Source organism: Narcine bancroftii, chromosome 1, assembly GCF_036971445.1.
Source record: "Narcine bancroftii isolate sNarBan1 chromosome 1, sNarBan1.hap1, whole genome shotgun sequence".
Classification (NCBI taxonomy): Eukaryota; Metazoa; Chordata; class Chondrichthyes; order Torpediniformes; family Narcinidae; genus Narcine; species Narcine bancroftii.
This window is the reverse complement of record NC_091469.1, coordinates 356,213,335-356,232,064: the sequence shown is the minus strand read 5'-3', so window position 1 is coordinate 356,232,064 and position 18,730 is coordinate 356,213,335. Positions and strand designations below refer to the sequence as shown.

Here is an 18,730-nt window from a genome sequence, read left to right as displayed (position 1 = left end):
GCTAGCTCACAGCAATGGGATCCCACATATCCCTTTACACCTGGTATTTCCTTGTATCCCTGCAGCTTATACTCACATGCTTGACAATTTTTCTTTATTATTTTTGCCACTTACCTACACGAGAGGATGCACTACTGTAGCCAATTAATTAACAACACATGGGGACACACAAGAGACTGCAGATTCTGGAATCTGGAGCAAAAAAAGGGGGGGGGAGGGAGAGGGGGGGAGGAGGGGGGGAGGAGAGGTGGGGGGGAGAGGAGGGAGAGAAGGGGGTGGAGGGAGGGGAGGGGGGGAGGGGGGGGGAGAGGAGGGAGGGGGGAGAGAGGGGGAGGGAGGGGGAGGGAGGGGGAGGGAGGGGGAGGGAGGGGGAGGGAGGGGGAGGGAGGGGGAGGGAGGGGGAGGGAGGGGGAGGGAGGGGGAGGGAGGGGGAGGGAGGGGGAGGGAGGGGGAGGGAGGGGGAGGGAGGGGGAGGGAGGGGGAGGGAGGGGGAGGGAGGGGGAGGGAGGGGGAGGAAGGGGGAGGGAGGGGGAGGGAGGGGGAGGGAGGGGGAGGGAGGGGGAGGGAGGGGGAGGGAGGGGGAGGGAGGGGGAGGGGGGAGAGGGGGGGGAGGGGGGGAGAGGGGGGGGAGGGGGGGAGAGGGGGGAGAGGGGGGAGAGGGGGGAGAGGGGGGAGAGGGGGGAGAGGGGGGGGAGGGGGGGGAGGGGAGGGAGGGGAGGGAGAGGGGAGGGAGAGGGGAGGGAGAGGGGAGGGAGAGGGGAGGGAGAGGGGAGGGAGAGGGGAGGGAGAGGGGAGGGAGAGGGGAGGGAGAGGGGAGGGAGAGGGGAGGGAGAGGGGAGGGAGAGGGGAGGGAGAGGGGAGGGAGAGGGGAGGGGAGGGAGGGGGGAGGGAGGGGGGAGGGAGGGGGGAGGGAGGGGGGAGGGAGGGGGGAGGGAGGGGGGAGGGAGGGGGGAGGGAGGGGGGAGGGAGGGGGGAGGGAGGGGGGAGGGAGGGGGGAGGGAGGGGGGAGGGAGGGGGGAGGGAGGGGGGGGAGAGGGGGGGAGAGGGGGGGAGAGGGGGGGAGAGGGGGGGGTTGAGGGGGGGGGTTGAGGGGGGGGGTTGAGGGGGGGGTTGAGGGGGGGGTTGAGGGGGGGGGTTGAGGGGGGGGGGTTGAGGGGGGGGTTGAGGGGGGGGTTGAGGGGGGGGTTGAGGGGGGGGTTGAGGGGGGGTTGAGGGGGGGGTTGAGGGGGGGTTGAGGGGGGGTTGAGGGGGGGGTTGAGGGGGGGGTTGAGGGGGGGGTTGAGGGGGGGGTTGAGGGGGGGGTTGAGGGGGGGGTTGAGGGGGGGGTTGAGGGGGGGGTTGAGGGGGGGGTTGAGGGGGGGGTTGAGGGGGGGGTTGAGGGGGGGGTTGAGGGGGGGGTTGAGGGGGGGGTTGAGGGGGGGGTTGAGGGGGGGGTTGAGGGGGGGGTTGAGGGGGGGGTTGAGGGGGGGGTTGAGGGGGGGGTTGAGGGGGGGTTGAGGGGGGGTTGAGGGGGGGTTGAGGGGGGTTGAGGGGGGTTGAGGGGGGGTTGAGGGGGGGTTGAGGGGGGGTTGAGGGGGGGTTGAGGGGGGGTTGAGGGGGGGTTGAGGGGGGGTTGAGGGGGGGTTGAGGGGGGGTTGAGGGGGGGTTGAGGGGGGGTTGAGGGGGGGTTGAGGGGGGGTTGAGGGGGGTTGAGGGGGGGTTGAGGGGGGGTTGAGGGGGGGTTGAGGGGGGGTTGAGGGGGGGTTGAGGGGGGGTTGAGGGGGGGTTGAGGGGGGGTTGAGGGGGGGTTGAGGGGGGGTTGAGGGGGGGTTGAGGGGGGGTTGAGGGGGGGTTGAGGGGGGGTTGAGGGGGGGTTGAGGGGGGGTTGAGGGGGGGTTGAGGGGGGGTTGAGGGGGGTTGAGGGGGGTTGAGGGGGGTTGAGGGGGGTTGAGGGGGGGAGAGAGAGAATACAGTTCTGCAGTTTTACAGTTCAGCAGCAGCTGTGATTAGAACAGGACAAGCTGGCAAACTTGTGGAAAACTCCATTTTGTAGACAGGTTGTGAGTTCTTAGTTCAACCTGGTTAAAGCCCTTGTGATCCTTACAAGAGGAGAGGACTGGCTGCCTAATGTTTCACTTGAAATGGTCACCTGAAAGAAAGAGATTATCATCTGGAAAACCCCGATGGGCCAAGTTTCTTCGGCAAGACACTGATGTGGCTGATTGAAAGGGATCAGTTTGTGCGCAGGAACAACAAATCTCTCTCTGAAAACCAACAAGAACCTTCCTGAGCAGTAACCATTTATCTTTCAAGCACCAAAGCCTGGTGAAATTCATACATGTTAAATTCTGTGCACAGTACAAGAATTGCCTGCAACCAGTGAACTTGGAGAAATGAGAAGTGAGATTGGACTGTGAACCAAATAACTTTTCTGAACTTATACACACATTACATACACATGTGCTTAGAATTAGAAGGGGGTTAAATTAATAGTGATAAGTTAAAATGTAATTCTGTTTTCATGTTTAAAGATAATTAAAAGCAACTTTTGTTTAGGTAACTATTTGTCTTGGTGAATATCTATTGCTGCTGGGTTTTGGGGTCCTCTGGGCTCGTAACACTGGGTTTAAGTTAACTGCATCATATGCCTGACTTTGCATTTTCCAATTCTCAGACCAGTTTCTACATTCTTATTTCTTTTTCACTCTTTAGTCATGGAGAGCCAAAATAGAAATCGAAATGAAATTGCAAGCAATAATTAGTAATTAATAAAATACAAATTATTCTGAGGATTGAGCAAATAATGTAACTTAAAAATTATTGCAATAGGAGATAAATTCCATACCTTTTCATATTCAACATCATTTCAGCCACGGCATTAATGCCTCGGCTTAAAAGGTCTTCATTCATCAGTATTTCCATGATGTTAGGAAGATTAAAAAGAATTTCCCAGGTATATGTTTCATTGTGAATTCTTTCTATGATGGAAATGATTTCCTCCATTGCATTCAGATTATCCTGCAAATACAATGTAAGCAAATTGGATTCACCAAAAATGAACAGCATGATTCAAGACTTTCTTCTACAAGCAAGAACAAATAAAATTGGAAGCATACAGATAATAAGAGTGTATGTAAATTTGTAATTTACTGGTTTTTTTTTAAAATTAGGCCATTTCAGACCTGCCCTGACTATGTTATAAAATTAGGTTCAATATTTATGTGTCCATTTTTAGAGCAGTGGAAAATATTTCATGTCTCAATTATTTTAAAAGGAGACAGAAAACCTGAATTGGAGTCATGTTCAAACATTACCCCTCTATGTTCCTGATGAGAGTTTAGGCCCAAGACATCAACAATTCTTTGTCTCCCACTGATGCTGCTGGACCCGCTGGGTTCCTCAAGCAGATTGTTTGTTGTGACTCCCTTTGGGCCTTTGGACAACTTTGCTTTCCTTTGAGTTTCTACTTATCATGATGCAAAAAAAAACTGCTGGCACCATTTGTTTATGTATAAAGAATAATTGTAAAGTAATTTTCATTGATTAGAAAAAATAAATTGGGAATTCAGATCACAATTTTCTTCACCAACCCATTGAAATAATCTACATTATGCATATATTTTATATACATAATAAGTTGGTGTAAGACAAGCAGAGAAATAATTGATACAAATATTTCAAAGAATAGCAATTAGCAAATATTTATTTACTTTGACTAAACTAAGAATTTCACTTCTATTCCTAATTTTGCCTTTAGGGGTATTAGTATAATACCTGTCATTAAATATAATTAATTAATTGCCCTGCTGCCATATTTGTCCAAAAGAACAATCTATATAACTTGTACTGAAGATTGCTACAATAGTAGGGCTATGGCACATGTTGTTAATTATATATATATATATATATATATATATATATATATATCTTCTTTGGCTTGGCTTCGCGGACGAAGATTTATGGAGGGGGTAAAAAAGTCCACGTCAGCTGCAGGCTCGTTTGTGGCTGACAAGTCCGATGCGGGACAGGCAGACATATATATATAGTTATATTTAAGTGCATTTTTCCATTACACAATGATTGGCAATTGATCACTGTCACCCATCTTTCATTTTATAAATAAGCTTCATGTTCTTATTATCTTAGTGTGATTGGCACAACATTCATTAGCTTTAACCTACATGATTGGGCAGACATTCTGGATTCCAGGGCCCAGGCGAAAGGTCAGTCTTTAATGATATTCATGAAGTCATAGAAAAGTAGCCAAGGAAGAACAAGGGCAGATATTTAACACCATATTTTTCCTCCATCTCAATATTTTCTTCAGGCCCTCTTCTCTAAACTCTAATGAATACCAGCCTAGTTAACCCAATTTCACCTCATACAAGTCACACCATACCTCATACAACAGTCATGTCATGTTGAGAGTCAAGTATTTTAAGGGATTATTTTGGTGAACTTTCACTGTGCTTCCTCAATGGTCAGCATATGCTTTTTTTTGATAAAGAGACCAAATTTCCAGAATATAAACCAGATGTTGTTCTCAACAAGTTCCAGTAAATTTCTTCCACTCAAGGACAATATTCATACTTGCTTCAACTGCAGAGCAGTAGGCATACTCAGCCATTCAATAAGATCATGGTTAATCTGCTGTGGATTCAGCTCCACTTACCTGTCTATTCTCCACTACCCTTAATTCCCCTACTATTCAAAAATCTATTTTTGCTCTAGATTTGCCTCGCATTGAATTGAATTTTTAATTATCACATGTACCAAATTAACTGAAAAAACTTAAATACTTTTAATAATGTACCACTACTGCCTCATTGGGCAAATAATTCCACGGATTCACTACTCTCTGAACGAAGCAGTTCCTCCTCAACTCGGCCTTAAATCTATTTCCCCAATCTTGAGACCATGTCCCAAACTAATCTTCTCACCTGCCAGTGGAAACAAGTTCTCTACTTCTATCTCATCTATTCTTTTCATAATTTTATATCTTTCCATAAGATTGTCTCTTGTCCCAAAGTACAAAGAATATAGTCCTGGGCTGTTCAATCTCTCCTCAGAAGCTAACTCCCTCATTTTCGATTTGTTTTTTGTAACAAGGACATTTTGTAAATCATCATTCACCCCTCAATCATTACTTAAATAATATTCAGCCTTTCTATATAAACCTGTGGTTCTCAACCTTTTTCTTTTCTCTCACATACCAGTTTAAGTAATCCCTATGCCATCGGTGCTCTGTGATTAGTAAGGGATTGCTTAAGGTGGTATGTGGGTGGGAAGGGAAGGTTGAGAATCACTGCTCTAGACCCAATTGTTACTGAAATATTTTGCCTGAGAAAAACTGTCATTGGCTCATTTCCTTTGGAGTTATGAAACTGTGCACATAATGAGTCAATGAGGCATGATTAAAACAGTGGTTTTCAACTCATATACCACCTTAAGCAATCCCTTACTAATACTTAAAGTGGTATATGAGTGGAAAGAACAAGGTTGAGAACTACTGATCTAAACTGTGTGAGCATATGTATCATTGTTATACTGCATCTGTCATATATTTGCACATTCACCTAAATTGTCTAAATCACCTTCCTCACAGCTCATCATCCCCCCCAGATTTGAATGCAGGGTAACCTTAAAAATACAGAAGTACATTTAATTACTTCCAAATCATTGATATACGTTGTGAATACTTGGGGCCCACACATTAATCCCCACGGTACCTTATAATTCAACACCAACAACACAAAAAATTTGCTTGTCAACCAATTTTTAAATCAATTCCAATCCATGCGTTTTAATTTTGAACATTAATCTCTTACAATGGATTTTATCCGCTGCATTCATATAACAGCACAGAACAGGCCAGTTCGGCCCTACTAGTCCATGCCGTAGCAAATCCCCACCCTCCTAGTCCCACTGACCAGCACCCGGTCCATACCCCTCTAGTCCCCTCCTATCCATGTAACGATCCAGTCTTTCCTTAAATGTAACCAATGATCCCGCCTCGACCACGTCTGCCGGAAGCTCATTCCACATCCCCACCACCCTCTGCGTAAAGAAATTTCCCCTCATGTTCCCCTTATAATTTTCCCCCTTCAATCTTAAACCATGTCCTCTAGTTTGAATCTCCCCCTTTCTTAATTGAAAAAGCCTTTCCACATTTACACTGTCTGTCCCTTTTAAAATCTTAAACACCTCTATCAAATCCCCTCTCAATCTTCTACGCTCCAGAGAAAAAAGCCCCAGTCTGCACAACCTTTCCCTGGAACTCAGACCCTGAAATCCTGTCAACATTCTCGTGAACCTTCTCTGCACTCTCTCTATTTTGTTTATATCTTTCCTATAATTTGGTGACCAAAACTGTACACAGTACTCCAAATTTGGCCTCACCAATGCGTTGTACAATTTCATCATAACCTCCCTACTCTTGAATTCAATACTCCGATTTATGAAGGCCAACATTCCAAATGCCTTCTTCACCACACCATCTACCTGAGTATCAGCCTTGAGGGTACTATTTACCATAACTCCTAAATCCCTTTGTTGCTCTGCACTCCTCAATTGTCTACCATTCAATGTATATGACCTATTTAAATTTGCCTTTCCAAAATGCAGCACCTCACATTTATCTGTATTAAATTCCATCAGCCATTTCTCAGCCCACACCTCCAGCCTTCCTAAATCACCTTTTAATCTATGGTAATCTACCTCACTGTCCACAACACCACCAATCTTTGTGTCATCCGCAAACTTGCTTATCCAATTCTCTACCCCTACATCCAGATCGTTAATATATATATAACAAATAATAGTGGACCCAGGACCGAACCTTGAGGAACTCCACTAGTCACCGGCCTCCAATTGGACAAACAATTTTCTACCACTACTCTCTGACACCTTCCATCCAACCACTGGTGAATCCATTTCACTACCTCCTTATTTATACCTAATGCCTCCACCTTTTTTCCTAACCTCCTGTGGGGAACTTTGTCAAAAGCTTTATTAAAGTCCAAATAGACAACATCCACAGCTTTCCCTTCATCAACCTTTTTTGTAACCCCCTCGAAGAACTCAATCAGGTTTGTCAAGCATGATCTACCCCTGACAAAACCATGCTGATTACTCCCTATCAATCCTTGTACCTCCAAAAGTTTGTAAATAGCATCCCTCAGTACACTTTCCATCAACTTGCCCACCACAGATGTCAGTCTTACAGGCCTATAATTCCCAGGTTTGCATTTGGACCCTTTCTTAAACAGAGGAACCACATGCGCCACCCTCCAATCCTTTGGTACCACCCCCGTGGCCAGTGACATCCTAAATATCTCTGTTAATGGCCCCACTAACTGTCCACTAGCCTCCCTGAGTGTCCTAGGGAATATTTTGTCCGGTCCGGGAGATTTATCCACCTTTATCTTTTTTAACACAGTCATCACTACCTCCTCGGTTATCCTTATATGCTTCATGACCTCCCCACTATTTTTCTTTACTTCAACTAGTTCAACATTTTTTTCCCTAGTGAATACCAAGGCAAAGAAATCATTCAAAATTTCCCCCATTTCTTCAGACTTCTCACTCAGGCTACCCTCGCTATCTACAAGGGGTCCAATTTTATCTCTCACTAATCTTTTACTTTTAATGTACTTATAGAAACCCTTTGGATTTATTTCTACTCTGTCAGCCAAAGCCTCTTCATGCCTTTTTTTGGCCTTTCTAATTTCTTTCTTAAGATTCCTTCTACACTCCTTGTAGTCCTCCTTCAACTTCTCAGCTCCCTGCTCTTTATACCACTTGTACACCTCCCTTTTTCTCCTAACCAAATTTCCAATATTCCTCGAAAACCAAGCCTCCCTATGACTTCCAGCCTTTCCTTTGATCCACACTGGGACATAACTACTCTGTACCTTCAAAATTTCTTTTTTGAATATCCTCCATTTTTCATTAACATCCTTACCTGAAAATATCCTGACCCACTCAATACTCCCCAAATCCCTTCTTATTCCTACAAAATTTGCTTTTTTCCAATCCAGAACCTCAACTTTAGGCCTCTCCTTGCTCTTCCTTAAAACTACCCTAAAACTAACAGAATTATGATCACTGATAGAAAGGACACAATAGACTGATATAGATGATAATATCCACTGATCCTCCCTTATCTTTGCTGGCCGTATATATACTGGTCAAACAATTTCATTTTCATAAATCCAATTGTTTAGGTCTAAACCTGTTGATATTTTCTATTTGACATCTTATTAGACACCAACATTTTTCCCAGTTCTGAACTTATTCCAACAAGTTCCTCATTTTCTTCCTTCTTTTTTTTGTATAAATAATAATATTCAATTATTCGAGGAACACATGCACCTACAGCAGACCACAAATTTTCTCCAATTTTCCTGCATTGGGATATCTGCCTATTGAGCCTATACCAAGTTAACCCAGAACAAGTCCAGCAGGTCTATTGATTTCAAAGGTAAGATTTGACTGTGGGGAGAGTGGTAAACTTGATCATTTTCCTTCCATTTGATTTGAATTGAATTAAATGCAACTCATTGTTTTTAATTTTGCTCCAATGTTTTTAATTGCCCAAATCTCTGTGGAAGATTGTACCCAGAGGCCCATTGAAAGAAACCATGTATTTCAAGGGCAGGAAATTGATGATTTGTCAATCAGCAGAAGACCTGAGCAAACATGCAGTTAAAGAATCATGACCTCGATATAAATATAGAAGGTTTGAATAGTAAGTTTGCAAAATGAGTGATGTTGTGGATAGCAAATAAGATTGTCTAAGGCCTCAGCAGGATAAACATCAGTTAAAAAGTTGTATGGAGCATTGGCAGATGGCATTTAATCACTTTGCAATTTGAAACATTTTGAAAAATCATATCGGGTAGAACAGATGCAGAAAATGGTAGGGAACATCAAGCATCTTGGAATTCAAGCCCATGGTTCTCTGAAAATTACAACAAATTAATGGATGGTAAAGGACTTTGCTTTCATAGGATGGGGCAAAGAATACAAGAGATGGGATGTTATGTTACAAAAACTAATCAGGCAGCATTTGAAGTGTGTGGTTCCAGCTTCTATATGGATTGGAGGACTTCAATTATGGGGTTATTGGATAGGCTAGGCTTGGTGTGAAGGAGACCAATGACTGATCTGATAGAAGTATGCAAGGTTATGAGAGACATAGATTGGACAGAGAGTCAAAATGATTATCCAATGGCAAGGATGTCAAAATGGGCATAGGTTTAAGGTGAGAAAGAGCTTCTTTAAAGGGGATCTGAAAGGTGATTATAACAAAGATTGATTTATATCTGGAACCTGATAACAGATTTGGTGAAATCGGATAAAATTACTATACCTAATATACTTGTATAATCGTCACATTTTTGGACTTTTTTGGGTTAAATTTGTGGATTTCAATTTTTACAGGGGTCAAACGTATGTAGCTGCGTCATTCAAGGCCTCAGGAGTTCGGATGGCTGGGCAGCTGGGACGCGGGTCCGTGGTCAGGGTATCGGGAACTCCAGAGAGTTGGCAGTCAGGGCCTCAGGAGATCGGATGGGTGGGCAGTCTTGGCCAAAAAAGGAAGCAGGGGGTGACTATTACATGGTATTGATGATTTCACAAGCATATTCAGTATTTAAGAACTGTAGTACTCAACCTTTTTTTCGTCTAAGACCCACCTGGTTTCCAGCCTAACATGCCATGGCCCACTGGTTGAGAACCATTGGTTTAGATATACACAAATATATAATATAGAATATTGTTCTATATGAGTTTAGATGCAAAGCAGATTGGAATGGAAATAGTGGGCATACATTTGGCTCCTCTGCTGTTATGATTCATAAAGTCATAGAGTTTATTTACCCTATCATCATTAGTCCCATTTTTTATTTTCCCCACATTCACATTAACTCCTTCCAAATTCTACCATTCAACTACACATTAGGGGCAATTTATATTGACCAATTAATCTACCAAACTAAAAGTGCCTTAAACATTAATTTGATGCACTAAATTAATTACCTACCATGGAAATTGTTAACTGTTCAGCTGCACCTGAGGAAACAAACAAGACAAGTTAAGAACATCTTTGAACACAAGAAGCAGTAGGCCATCTGGCAGCAGTCTTCATCAGCTCAGACACGTTTTCTGCAATGTCATGTGGCACAAAACAGCATTTAGTTTAAATAGAGCTATAAAATTTTCATTTGCTAGACATTTCCCATCACTTTGCTCTCTCAAGGTTTTTAAAGAGTTGCAATTGCCTATAAATACAATTTTGATTTAAAAATTAAAATGAAAGCTGATGTCAGAAAGTTTTAGCAACAGGAACCATTTCCATCAATCATCAATTCGCCCAAATCTCTGACCCTACCCCCACCTTGATCACCTGATCCTTAAATTTCCACAATCTTCAACACCTTGTGACCATCAAATTTCCTTCAATCTCTAACACCCTTCTAATCTTCTCCAACTCTCCCCACCAAATTTCATTTGCAATCCTTCAGTCTGGAGTCACAAATCCATAAAACATCCTGGGATGTGGTCTCTTTTGAAATCTGTCAATCAGCATAGCTTCATGCTGAGGAGTGAACTTGCATATATTAAAAAAATTAACAAAAAGGAATACAAGAAAACAAAAGAGAATGTGGACCATTTGATCTTTCATGCCAGCCCTACCAGCCGATAGGATCTTGGCTGTTCTGCCTTAGACCACATTTCCTCTTCCATCCCTTCTATGTATGTGTTAAAACTGGCCATCCACCAATAATACGAACAGCTTTTCTTGCAATCCGTTTTGCTTCAAATTTTTAAGCAAAACCTGTGTCCTTCATCTCACTATTTCAACTTGTTCTTTTCTCTTTCAAATTGTCCTCATTCATCTACGAACCAGATAGCAACATACATTACCTGAATAAATTTATACTGCATACAAATACATAAAATCACTTTATTCTCTTTATTCCTCATCTCTTCAACTTAAAACACAATTATTTTCTTACTTTTCCAAATCTAAAATAAGGTCATTGATCTGAAACATACTAACTGACCTACTGTATATTTTTAGCACTTTTTGTTTTTACTTCTGGTGATGCATAGAGTTTAATGAACTCTATGCTTGGCACAACCCGACTCTGCAATTGTCCAATTTGTCACCCATGAGCCAGGCTCCAAGACTATTCTTCTCTTAGCTGTGTAGTACATCCCAAAAGCAAAGCAATGCAGCATCTACTTATACAGGTATCACTATCATTTTATAAAAATACAAGGGCTCCAAATAAAAATCTTTAGTCAAATATCAGTTGTGGACTGAGCATTTCTTCCAAATAGTACTGATTTTATTCAGGATGGCATGTAAAAATATCAACAAAAGTGAGAAGTTCATTGATTTAGTATCTCAGTTAAGTGTACTATAGAATTGTACATGGAGTTGCCATATTACCTGACTGTCCAAACAGCTCAATAATTTTGTCTAGCGGGCTGAATGCTTGTTGTGTGGTTGGTTCGATTTCATTTCCAAGGTCTATTATTGGCAGGATATTCGGCCCACTATCCGCTGTGGAGTTTAGTGATGACCTGTAACCAAGAAACTGAGAACTGTTACTGAGAAATTACACAAACCTAAACATATGTGGCAATTAAAGGACTGAAAAGATTTCCTCTTTGCAGCAGTGACTCTATTTCAGTGGTTCTCAACCTTTTTCTTTCACTCACATACCACCTTAAGCAGTCCCTATGCCATAGTTGCTCTGTGATTAGTAAGGGATTGCTTAAGGTAGTATGTGAGTGGGAAGGGAAAGTTGAGAATCACTACTCGAGATCCAATTGTTACTGAGATATTTTGCTTGAGAAAAACAGTCATTGGCCCATTTCCTTTGGAGTTATGAAACCATGCACATAATGAGTCAATTAGATATGATTAAAATAGTGGTTTTCAAACTTTTTCTTTCTACCCACATACAACTTTAAGCAATCACTTACTGATCACAGAGCACCTATGGCATAGGGAATACTAAAAGTGGTAAGTGAGTGGAAAGGAAAATGTTGAGAACCACTGCTCTATTCAGCTATCTATGGATAGTGGATTTCAGGACACAAAAAAATCTATTGAACATTACAAGAAAATTTATGGTCTTTAAAAAATATTAATATTACAAAATATAGGAATAATGCCATGACTCGTCAGTCCTTGAGAAGTTGGTGATGAATTGCCTTTTTGAACATCTTCATTCAAAAAGGAGCTTTCACTCATTTTTATTTGGTACATCAAACAGCAAGATTGTTGACAAAGTAAATTCATGGCTACATCAGCATTGGACTTACATAAAAGTATTAAAATGTCTCCTTTGAAATTGCAACCTGCATCTACAGGGAAAGATTTAAAGGAGACCTGATAGATATGTTTTTGCACAGAGAATAGTAGATATGCAGAATGAATTGGTAGGGGAAGTGGTAGAGATGAATTACAACACTTAAAAAAAAAGACTTCAACAAGGACTTTCAGCAGACCTTTTTCTTTAACTACATTTAGACAGGTGCATGCTTGGGAAAGATTTAGAGGTATAAATGCCAAATGCAGATTCATGGGACTAACTCAGGACAGTTTGGGTCAAAGGATCTGTTTAAGTGCTGTGTAACTCAATGACTGTAGCAATCTGTGACAAAAAGCTGATTTCCATTGGGAGTTTTTTTTAAATTTTCATTTCTACGTAAAGGACTAGCAACTAAAAGACAATCAGAAGGAAATGTAAATTTGACATTTCACTACTGTCCACAGAAAATGTGCAGAAACTCCCCAGAATGTACAATGAAAAGGTGCACAGTGACATGCTGGTGTTGCTGCTTCCCACATAATAGACATGGAGTGTGCACTTCCTTTGGTCACATGATTTTCCTCTCATACTCTAGATTTGCCTCGCATTGAATTAATTTTTAATTATCACATGTACCAAATTAACTGAAAAAACTTTATTTTGCATTCTCTCCAGTCAAGTCAACATATACTTCAGTACGGCAGGTAGTTCAAATAAAACAAAAACAAAAAAGCAGAGTGAAGCTTAACAGAGAAAAAAAAATCCATTTAAAACAGAACAGCCACCATCATCCTGGTACAAAATAACAGGCCTCAATGACTACTGTCCCATGGCACTAATCTCCACCATTATGAATTGCTTCAAGTGTCTGGTGATGGAACATATCAAAGCACATCTCCCAGAGATGCTGGATCCATATCAATTCACCTAAAGAAGAAACCGTTCCAGAGATGATGCTATAGTCTTGTCACTTCACTCCATGCTGGCCCACCTGGAGAACGATGCTCCATATGCCAGGCTGATATTCATTGACTTCGGCTCAGCAATTAATACGATAATTCCCCAGAGGCTGGTTGTGAAGCTGTTCTCGCTGGGACTCAACAGCCCTCTCTGTAACTGGATTCAGGACTTCCTAACAGAAGTCTGTCTGGGTATGTAGCAGAATGTCAAGCACCATCACACTGAGCATTGGCAGACCTCAGGGCTGTGATCGCCAGACCCAGCTCCAACAATGTCAACAAGTTTGCAGATGACAACAGTAGCTGTCCCCATCAACAACAATGAGTCATACTGCACAGAAGAGGTGGAAAGTCTCATGAAATGGTGTAAGAATGACAATCTGTGTCTTGATGTAGAAAAGACAAAGGAGATGATTGTGGTCTTCAGGAGGACCAGGAATAACCATGCTCCTCTACATATCAACAACTCTGTAGTAGAGAGTAGAGAGCAACAAGTTCCTTGAAGTTCACTCAACTAGTGACCTATTGTGGACAGGTCAGGAAGGCGCAGCAGTATCTGTACTTCCTGAGAAAACCAAAGTGGGCAAGGCTACCGGCCACCATTATATCACCCTTCTATAGGAACTCATTTGAGTGTGTCCTGGCTGACTACATCACTGTGTGGGACAGTTGATGCAGGGAAATGGATGGGAGGTCAATCCACAGGATCACAAGAGAGGCTGATAGGATCACTGGAAGCTCCCTCACTCCCATCAACATGATCTGCCAGGATCATTGTCTGACAAGGGTGTACAAGATCATTGACGACCCTTTCCACACTGCCCGCAGCATCTTCCAGCTGCTCCCGTTGGGGAAGAGATACAGGAGTATCAGAGCCAGCAAAACCAGGCTGAAGAACAGCTTCTTCCCACAAGCAGTCAGATGTTGAACGACTAAATAAATTGCTCACATTAACATCCAAGACTCTCATATGTACAAATCAATATTTATTTATTTGGAGAGATACAATACTTGTTCTGGATATGTATTGTTTGTCTATATATAACATAACATAACAATTACAGCACGGAAACAAGCCATTAGGCCCTTCTAGTCCGCACCGAACCAAACACCCCTTTCTAGTCCCACCTCCCTGCACAATGCCCATAACCCTCCATCTTCTTCTCATCCATATACCTGTCCAACCTTTTCTTAAATAATACAATTGACTCCGCCGCCACTATTTCTCCCGGAAGCTCATTCCACACGGCTACCACTCTCTGAGTAAAGAAGTTCCCCCTCATGTTACCTCTAAACCTCTGCCCCTTAATTCTTAACTCATGTCCTCTTGTTTTAATCTTTCCTCCTCTTAACGGAAATAGTCTATCCACATCCACTCTGTCTATCCCTTTCATAATCTTAAATACTTCTATCAAATCCCCTCTCAACCTTCTACGCTCCAAAGAATAAAGACCTAATCTGTCCAATCTCTCCCTATACTCTAGATGCTTAAACCCAGGTAACATTCTGGTAAACCTTCTCTGCATTCTCTCCACTCTGTTTATATCCGTTATATGCGTTATGTCTGGTTGTGTGTCTGCATGTTTTGCACCAAGAACCGGAGAAAGCTGTTTTGTTGGGTTATACTTGAACAATCAGATGACAATAAACTTGACTTGATCATTTTACTAATGACAGATCCATCACAAAAACATTCAGGTTGGTTGCTTAATTAGCTACCATACCTTATCATAGTGTTAGAAAAAATCAGGGCAGATAGAAAATGGGTTATAGGTAATAAGTGAGGAAAAAGGACGGTTTCAAAAATAGCCACCTGAAACCCAATGGATCAAACACCTTCATTCTATCCTTCAATGTTAAATGGAAAGGAGCAGTACGTTGTGGATGAGAGAGATCTCCAGGTTTGCAAAAAAATACTATAGCATCAATTTCAAAATATAATAGTTTGGCACGTTACTTTATTATTTATTGTATAAACTAGTAATCACTAATAAAACTACATTTCTAAGGAAGCAGAAGCTCCTCCAACCAAGTCAATAACTGAGGACAAGGTTTTTATTTCTCAAAACTAATTTTATGTCCCCTTGTACATAGATCAGTGAAAGCTAACAAAGTACAAACAGCAATTAAATTATCAGTTCTTTTTCTCAAAATATTTGAATTACAAAGGATGTTGAAAATTTAATTTCAATAGATTCGTTCGGCATTGTGAGTATACACACAATTCAAAGACTGCAAGAGTTCAAGACGGCAACACAACACCACCTCTCAGGAGCAATTACAATGAGCAATTAAATGTGGGTTCAGCTTGCAAAGCCCATACCCCTTGAACTAATAAAACAAAAATTTCCAGTCAATTTCCAGCATTTAGATGGACTGGTTCTGAAAAAGCATGAAAATGTGGTTACTTGAAATGGTCATGATTTTCCAAAGGATAAAAGAATGACCCAATTTTATCAGACAATATAATAACAGCTGCACAGAAGCACATTGTTAAATTTTCCAAACCATGCAACCCTTGGAGATTAAATTATTTTGTAAGCAATTTACTCCCAAAAATATTGATTTTCAATACTCTCCACAAAAATTGTAATATTTCACAAATTAGAGTCTACTTTTGTCAACTGGCTAAGTCATAACTGGAAATGTCAAAACAATTATCTCCAAATGTCTGAGAGATTTGAAAACATTAGAAAGCAACTAAAAGCAAAAGATTTATAACTCAAAACTTGAGGAAACTAAAAAAAGTTGAGAAGTCCAAAAAATTTTAAAAGAACCTGTAATAATTTCTAACTGGATTGTCAGTTTACATTTTTAAGTGCTTAATTTTATGAAAAAAATAAAATTAGATATATAGCACTGTTACAGGCCCTTCTGGCACACAAGCCCAATTACACCCAATTGACCTACATGCTTATTTAGCTCACAGGTATTTAAAAATTAGAATTAATAAAAAGAACACAAATCCTAAAGTCTTTACACATTTGAAAAAAGTACCTGGAGTTCTTATAGCAGTTTATTTTCATTCAAAAATGTGTTGAAATCCAGATGTGGATTATTTTACTAGGAACAGTGTTCGAGGGAGAATGGGAACTGTAAATTTAGGATATTTTTGTCCAGGTTCCTTCTCATATACTCAAGAAATCAGACCTAGAAGACAGTTGTCAGCCTGCCATCACCCAGTTAATAGCAACTTCTGGATTCTGTTGTGCATCCACATCATAAAGTTGCTATCAGTTTCACAGATGTTTCATCAATATTTTCTTGCAAAATTCAGACATTATATGTCACTGTTCACAATGTTCATTCGCTCAGGAAAGCTAAATTCATAACTGGCTTGTTCAAGCTAGAATGCAATACTTCATCTCAGTCTCCTAAATGTTCTGAAACTAAAGTTGGCCTGGGAGACATTTGGTAAAGACACACCTTGGATGTGCAATTGATACCAAACCCAAACTCCACTGGCAGTCTTGTTCCAGGAGAAAAGATAACTAGTTGTCACAAAGCACCGCGATCCTCTCTGAACACACAATTATGGTGGCAATGGGAAGAGATGGCCAAGAGGCAAGCATCACCAAGACTAAAAAGTCTACCAAAAGAGACAGATATAAAAATATTTTTATGGAGAAGAGAGTTGGGGTCTGGAAAGCACAACCAGGGAAAATGGTGGAGGCAGATTAGAGAGTTGGATAAATATTTGAAAGAACCAAATTTGCTGGGTGAAAGGAGAGAATTAGCTGGTTTACCCTTACATAGAACTGGTACCGACTCAACAGGTTGACTTGCCTAATTCTGCACTGCAATCATTACACAATTGTAAGACTTGCTCATACTGACAGGAACAGTGTCATGAACTCAAAAGCAAGTTTTATAAATGCATTTTCAAATAAGCCTAACCATAAACTACTCCAAGATTGATCTGTGCGACTCGCTATCTTCCGTACTGCAGACAAAGTTAAAGAATTTCACACATGTTACATTCTAAATTATATGACAATAATGGAACCTTTACCAAAAGATCTGTCTGCATAACTGAAATTTCATTTTTATTTTCTTGAATATTTATTTATTATCTTTCCCTTTGCAGCGGCCCACAGCCATCGCCGCAAGCCAATGCAGAAGACACCATTTGAACACTGCAATCAAGCGGGCTGCACGAGGCATCAGTGGTCTGTTCCCATAGGCCGCTGCAAAACTGGCTCAGCCAGCCAATCACTGGCGATGGATCACAAAAAGGCCAATCAGCAGCCAGGGCGGCACAAACCATACCCATCAACGACGCTGCAGCAAAACAGGTCGATCCCATCAATCAGTGCTTGAAGGAGCACATCAGTCACATGGCAGCCAGGGTCTGCCTGACCATATAAAAGAGAGCAGCCAGTTCATTAAAATCAGTGTCAACTGCACTCCTTGATGTGTGTGTCTTATTTCCGAGCTAGAACCTCGTGACACGCCACACCTTCATTTTTCTGTCTTGGCTTGTTGTGGCATCTCAATTTATACTATTGTAGTTGAAGTATTTTGTGTACCTGTTTGGTAGCAGCAAGCAAGAATTTTGGTGCATCTGTACACCATTTTATATGACAATAAATTATCTGATCCTATTATGTTCAAACAATTCATCACCTTCCCACTACTCGCTATCAACAATCTACAAATCAGAACTCCTGCAGTATGTATTCCATCACATCCTTAAATACCTCTGATTTCCATTGACTTCACACCCACAACTCATTGAATTTAATCAATGTGAACTGTTCCTTGTACAAAATTAGAGTCCTTTATTGTCAGGGACACAAAACACAGAGGTTAGAGCACTGGTTTTGTAAACCAGGGTCATGAGTTTGACCTCACTGGGGCCTAATTTCTGTGAGGGGCACTCGACAGTGGCGACTCTCTGTCTTCCGTACTGCAGACAAAGTTAAAGAATTTCACATATGTTACATTCTAAATGTAATATTATATGACAATAATGGAACCTTTACCAAAATTTGTTTCCTTTTGTTCAAAGAGGCACTACTGGTTTAGGCCCCTTATCAAAACGAGAAAGAGAAGCAAAAGAAAAGCTCAGAGAATCGTGTCCATGGATCCTGCTACCTCCTCCAATGCCAGCACCTCCTGTACTCACGTAACCTCTGTACCCACACAGCCTACTGAGCTCAAGGCAACTTAGTCACTCTTTTTGGCCCTGATTCTGAAAACACAATGCAGTTAAGAAACTGTCAGTGCCTGAGGCCTTTGGGAGCCCTCCTCGCCATCAGTTCCTTCCTGCATCCCGGTCCTGCTCTAGGCCTCTGCACCAGATCACTGCTTCCCCCAGAGGCCCAACCTGCATGGGCACCATCATCTTGGACACAAACCTCAGTGGGTCTCACCAGCAGGACTGTCTCCACTACCCTTCTCACAAGTCTGCATCAGTGGCAGTGTTGCTGCAGCACAATCATCTTGATTGATCACAAA

General features: G+C 41.9%; 1 protein-coding gene across 2 annotated transcripts in view; it reads right to left on the bottom strand.

The window, feature by feature from the left end:
- Positions 1 to 18,730, bottom strand: part of LOC138749915 (ATP-binding cassette sub-family A member 13-like) — a 288,645-nt gene that overhangs the window by 256,973 nt on the left and 12,942 nt on the right. For both annotated transcript variants that reach the window (XM_069911960.1, XM_069911968.1), the window contains exons 4-6: positions 11,441 to 11,574; positions 10,025 to 10,053; positions 2,825 to 2,997 (exon numbers count right to left, since the gene is read on the bottom strand). In XM_069911960.1, the coding sequence (XP_069768061.1) occupies positions 2,825 to 2,997; positions 10,025 to 10,053; positions 11,441 to 11,574 (336 nt within the window). The remainder of the gene's footprint in view (positions 1 to 2,824; positions 2,998 to 10,024; positions 10,054 to 11,440; positions 11,575 to 18,730) is intronic.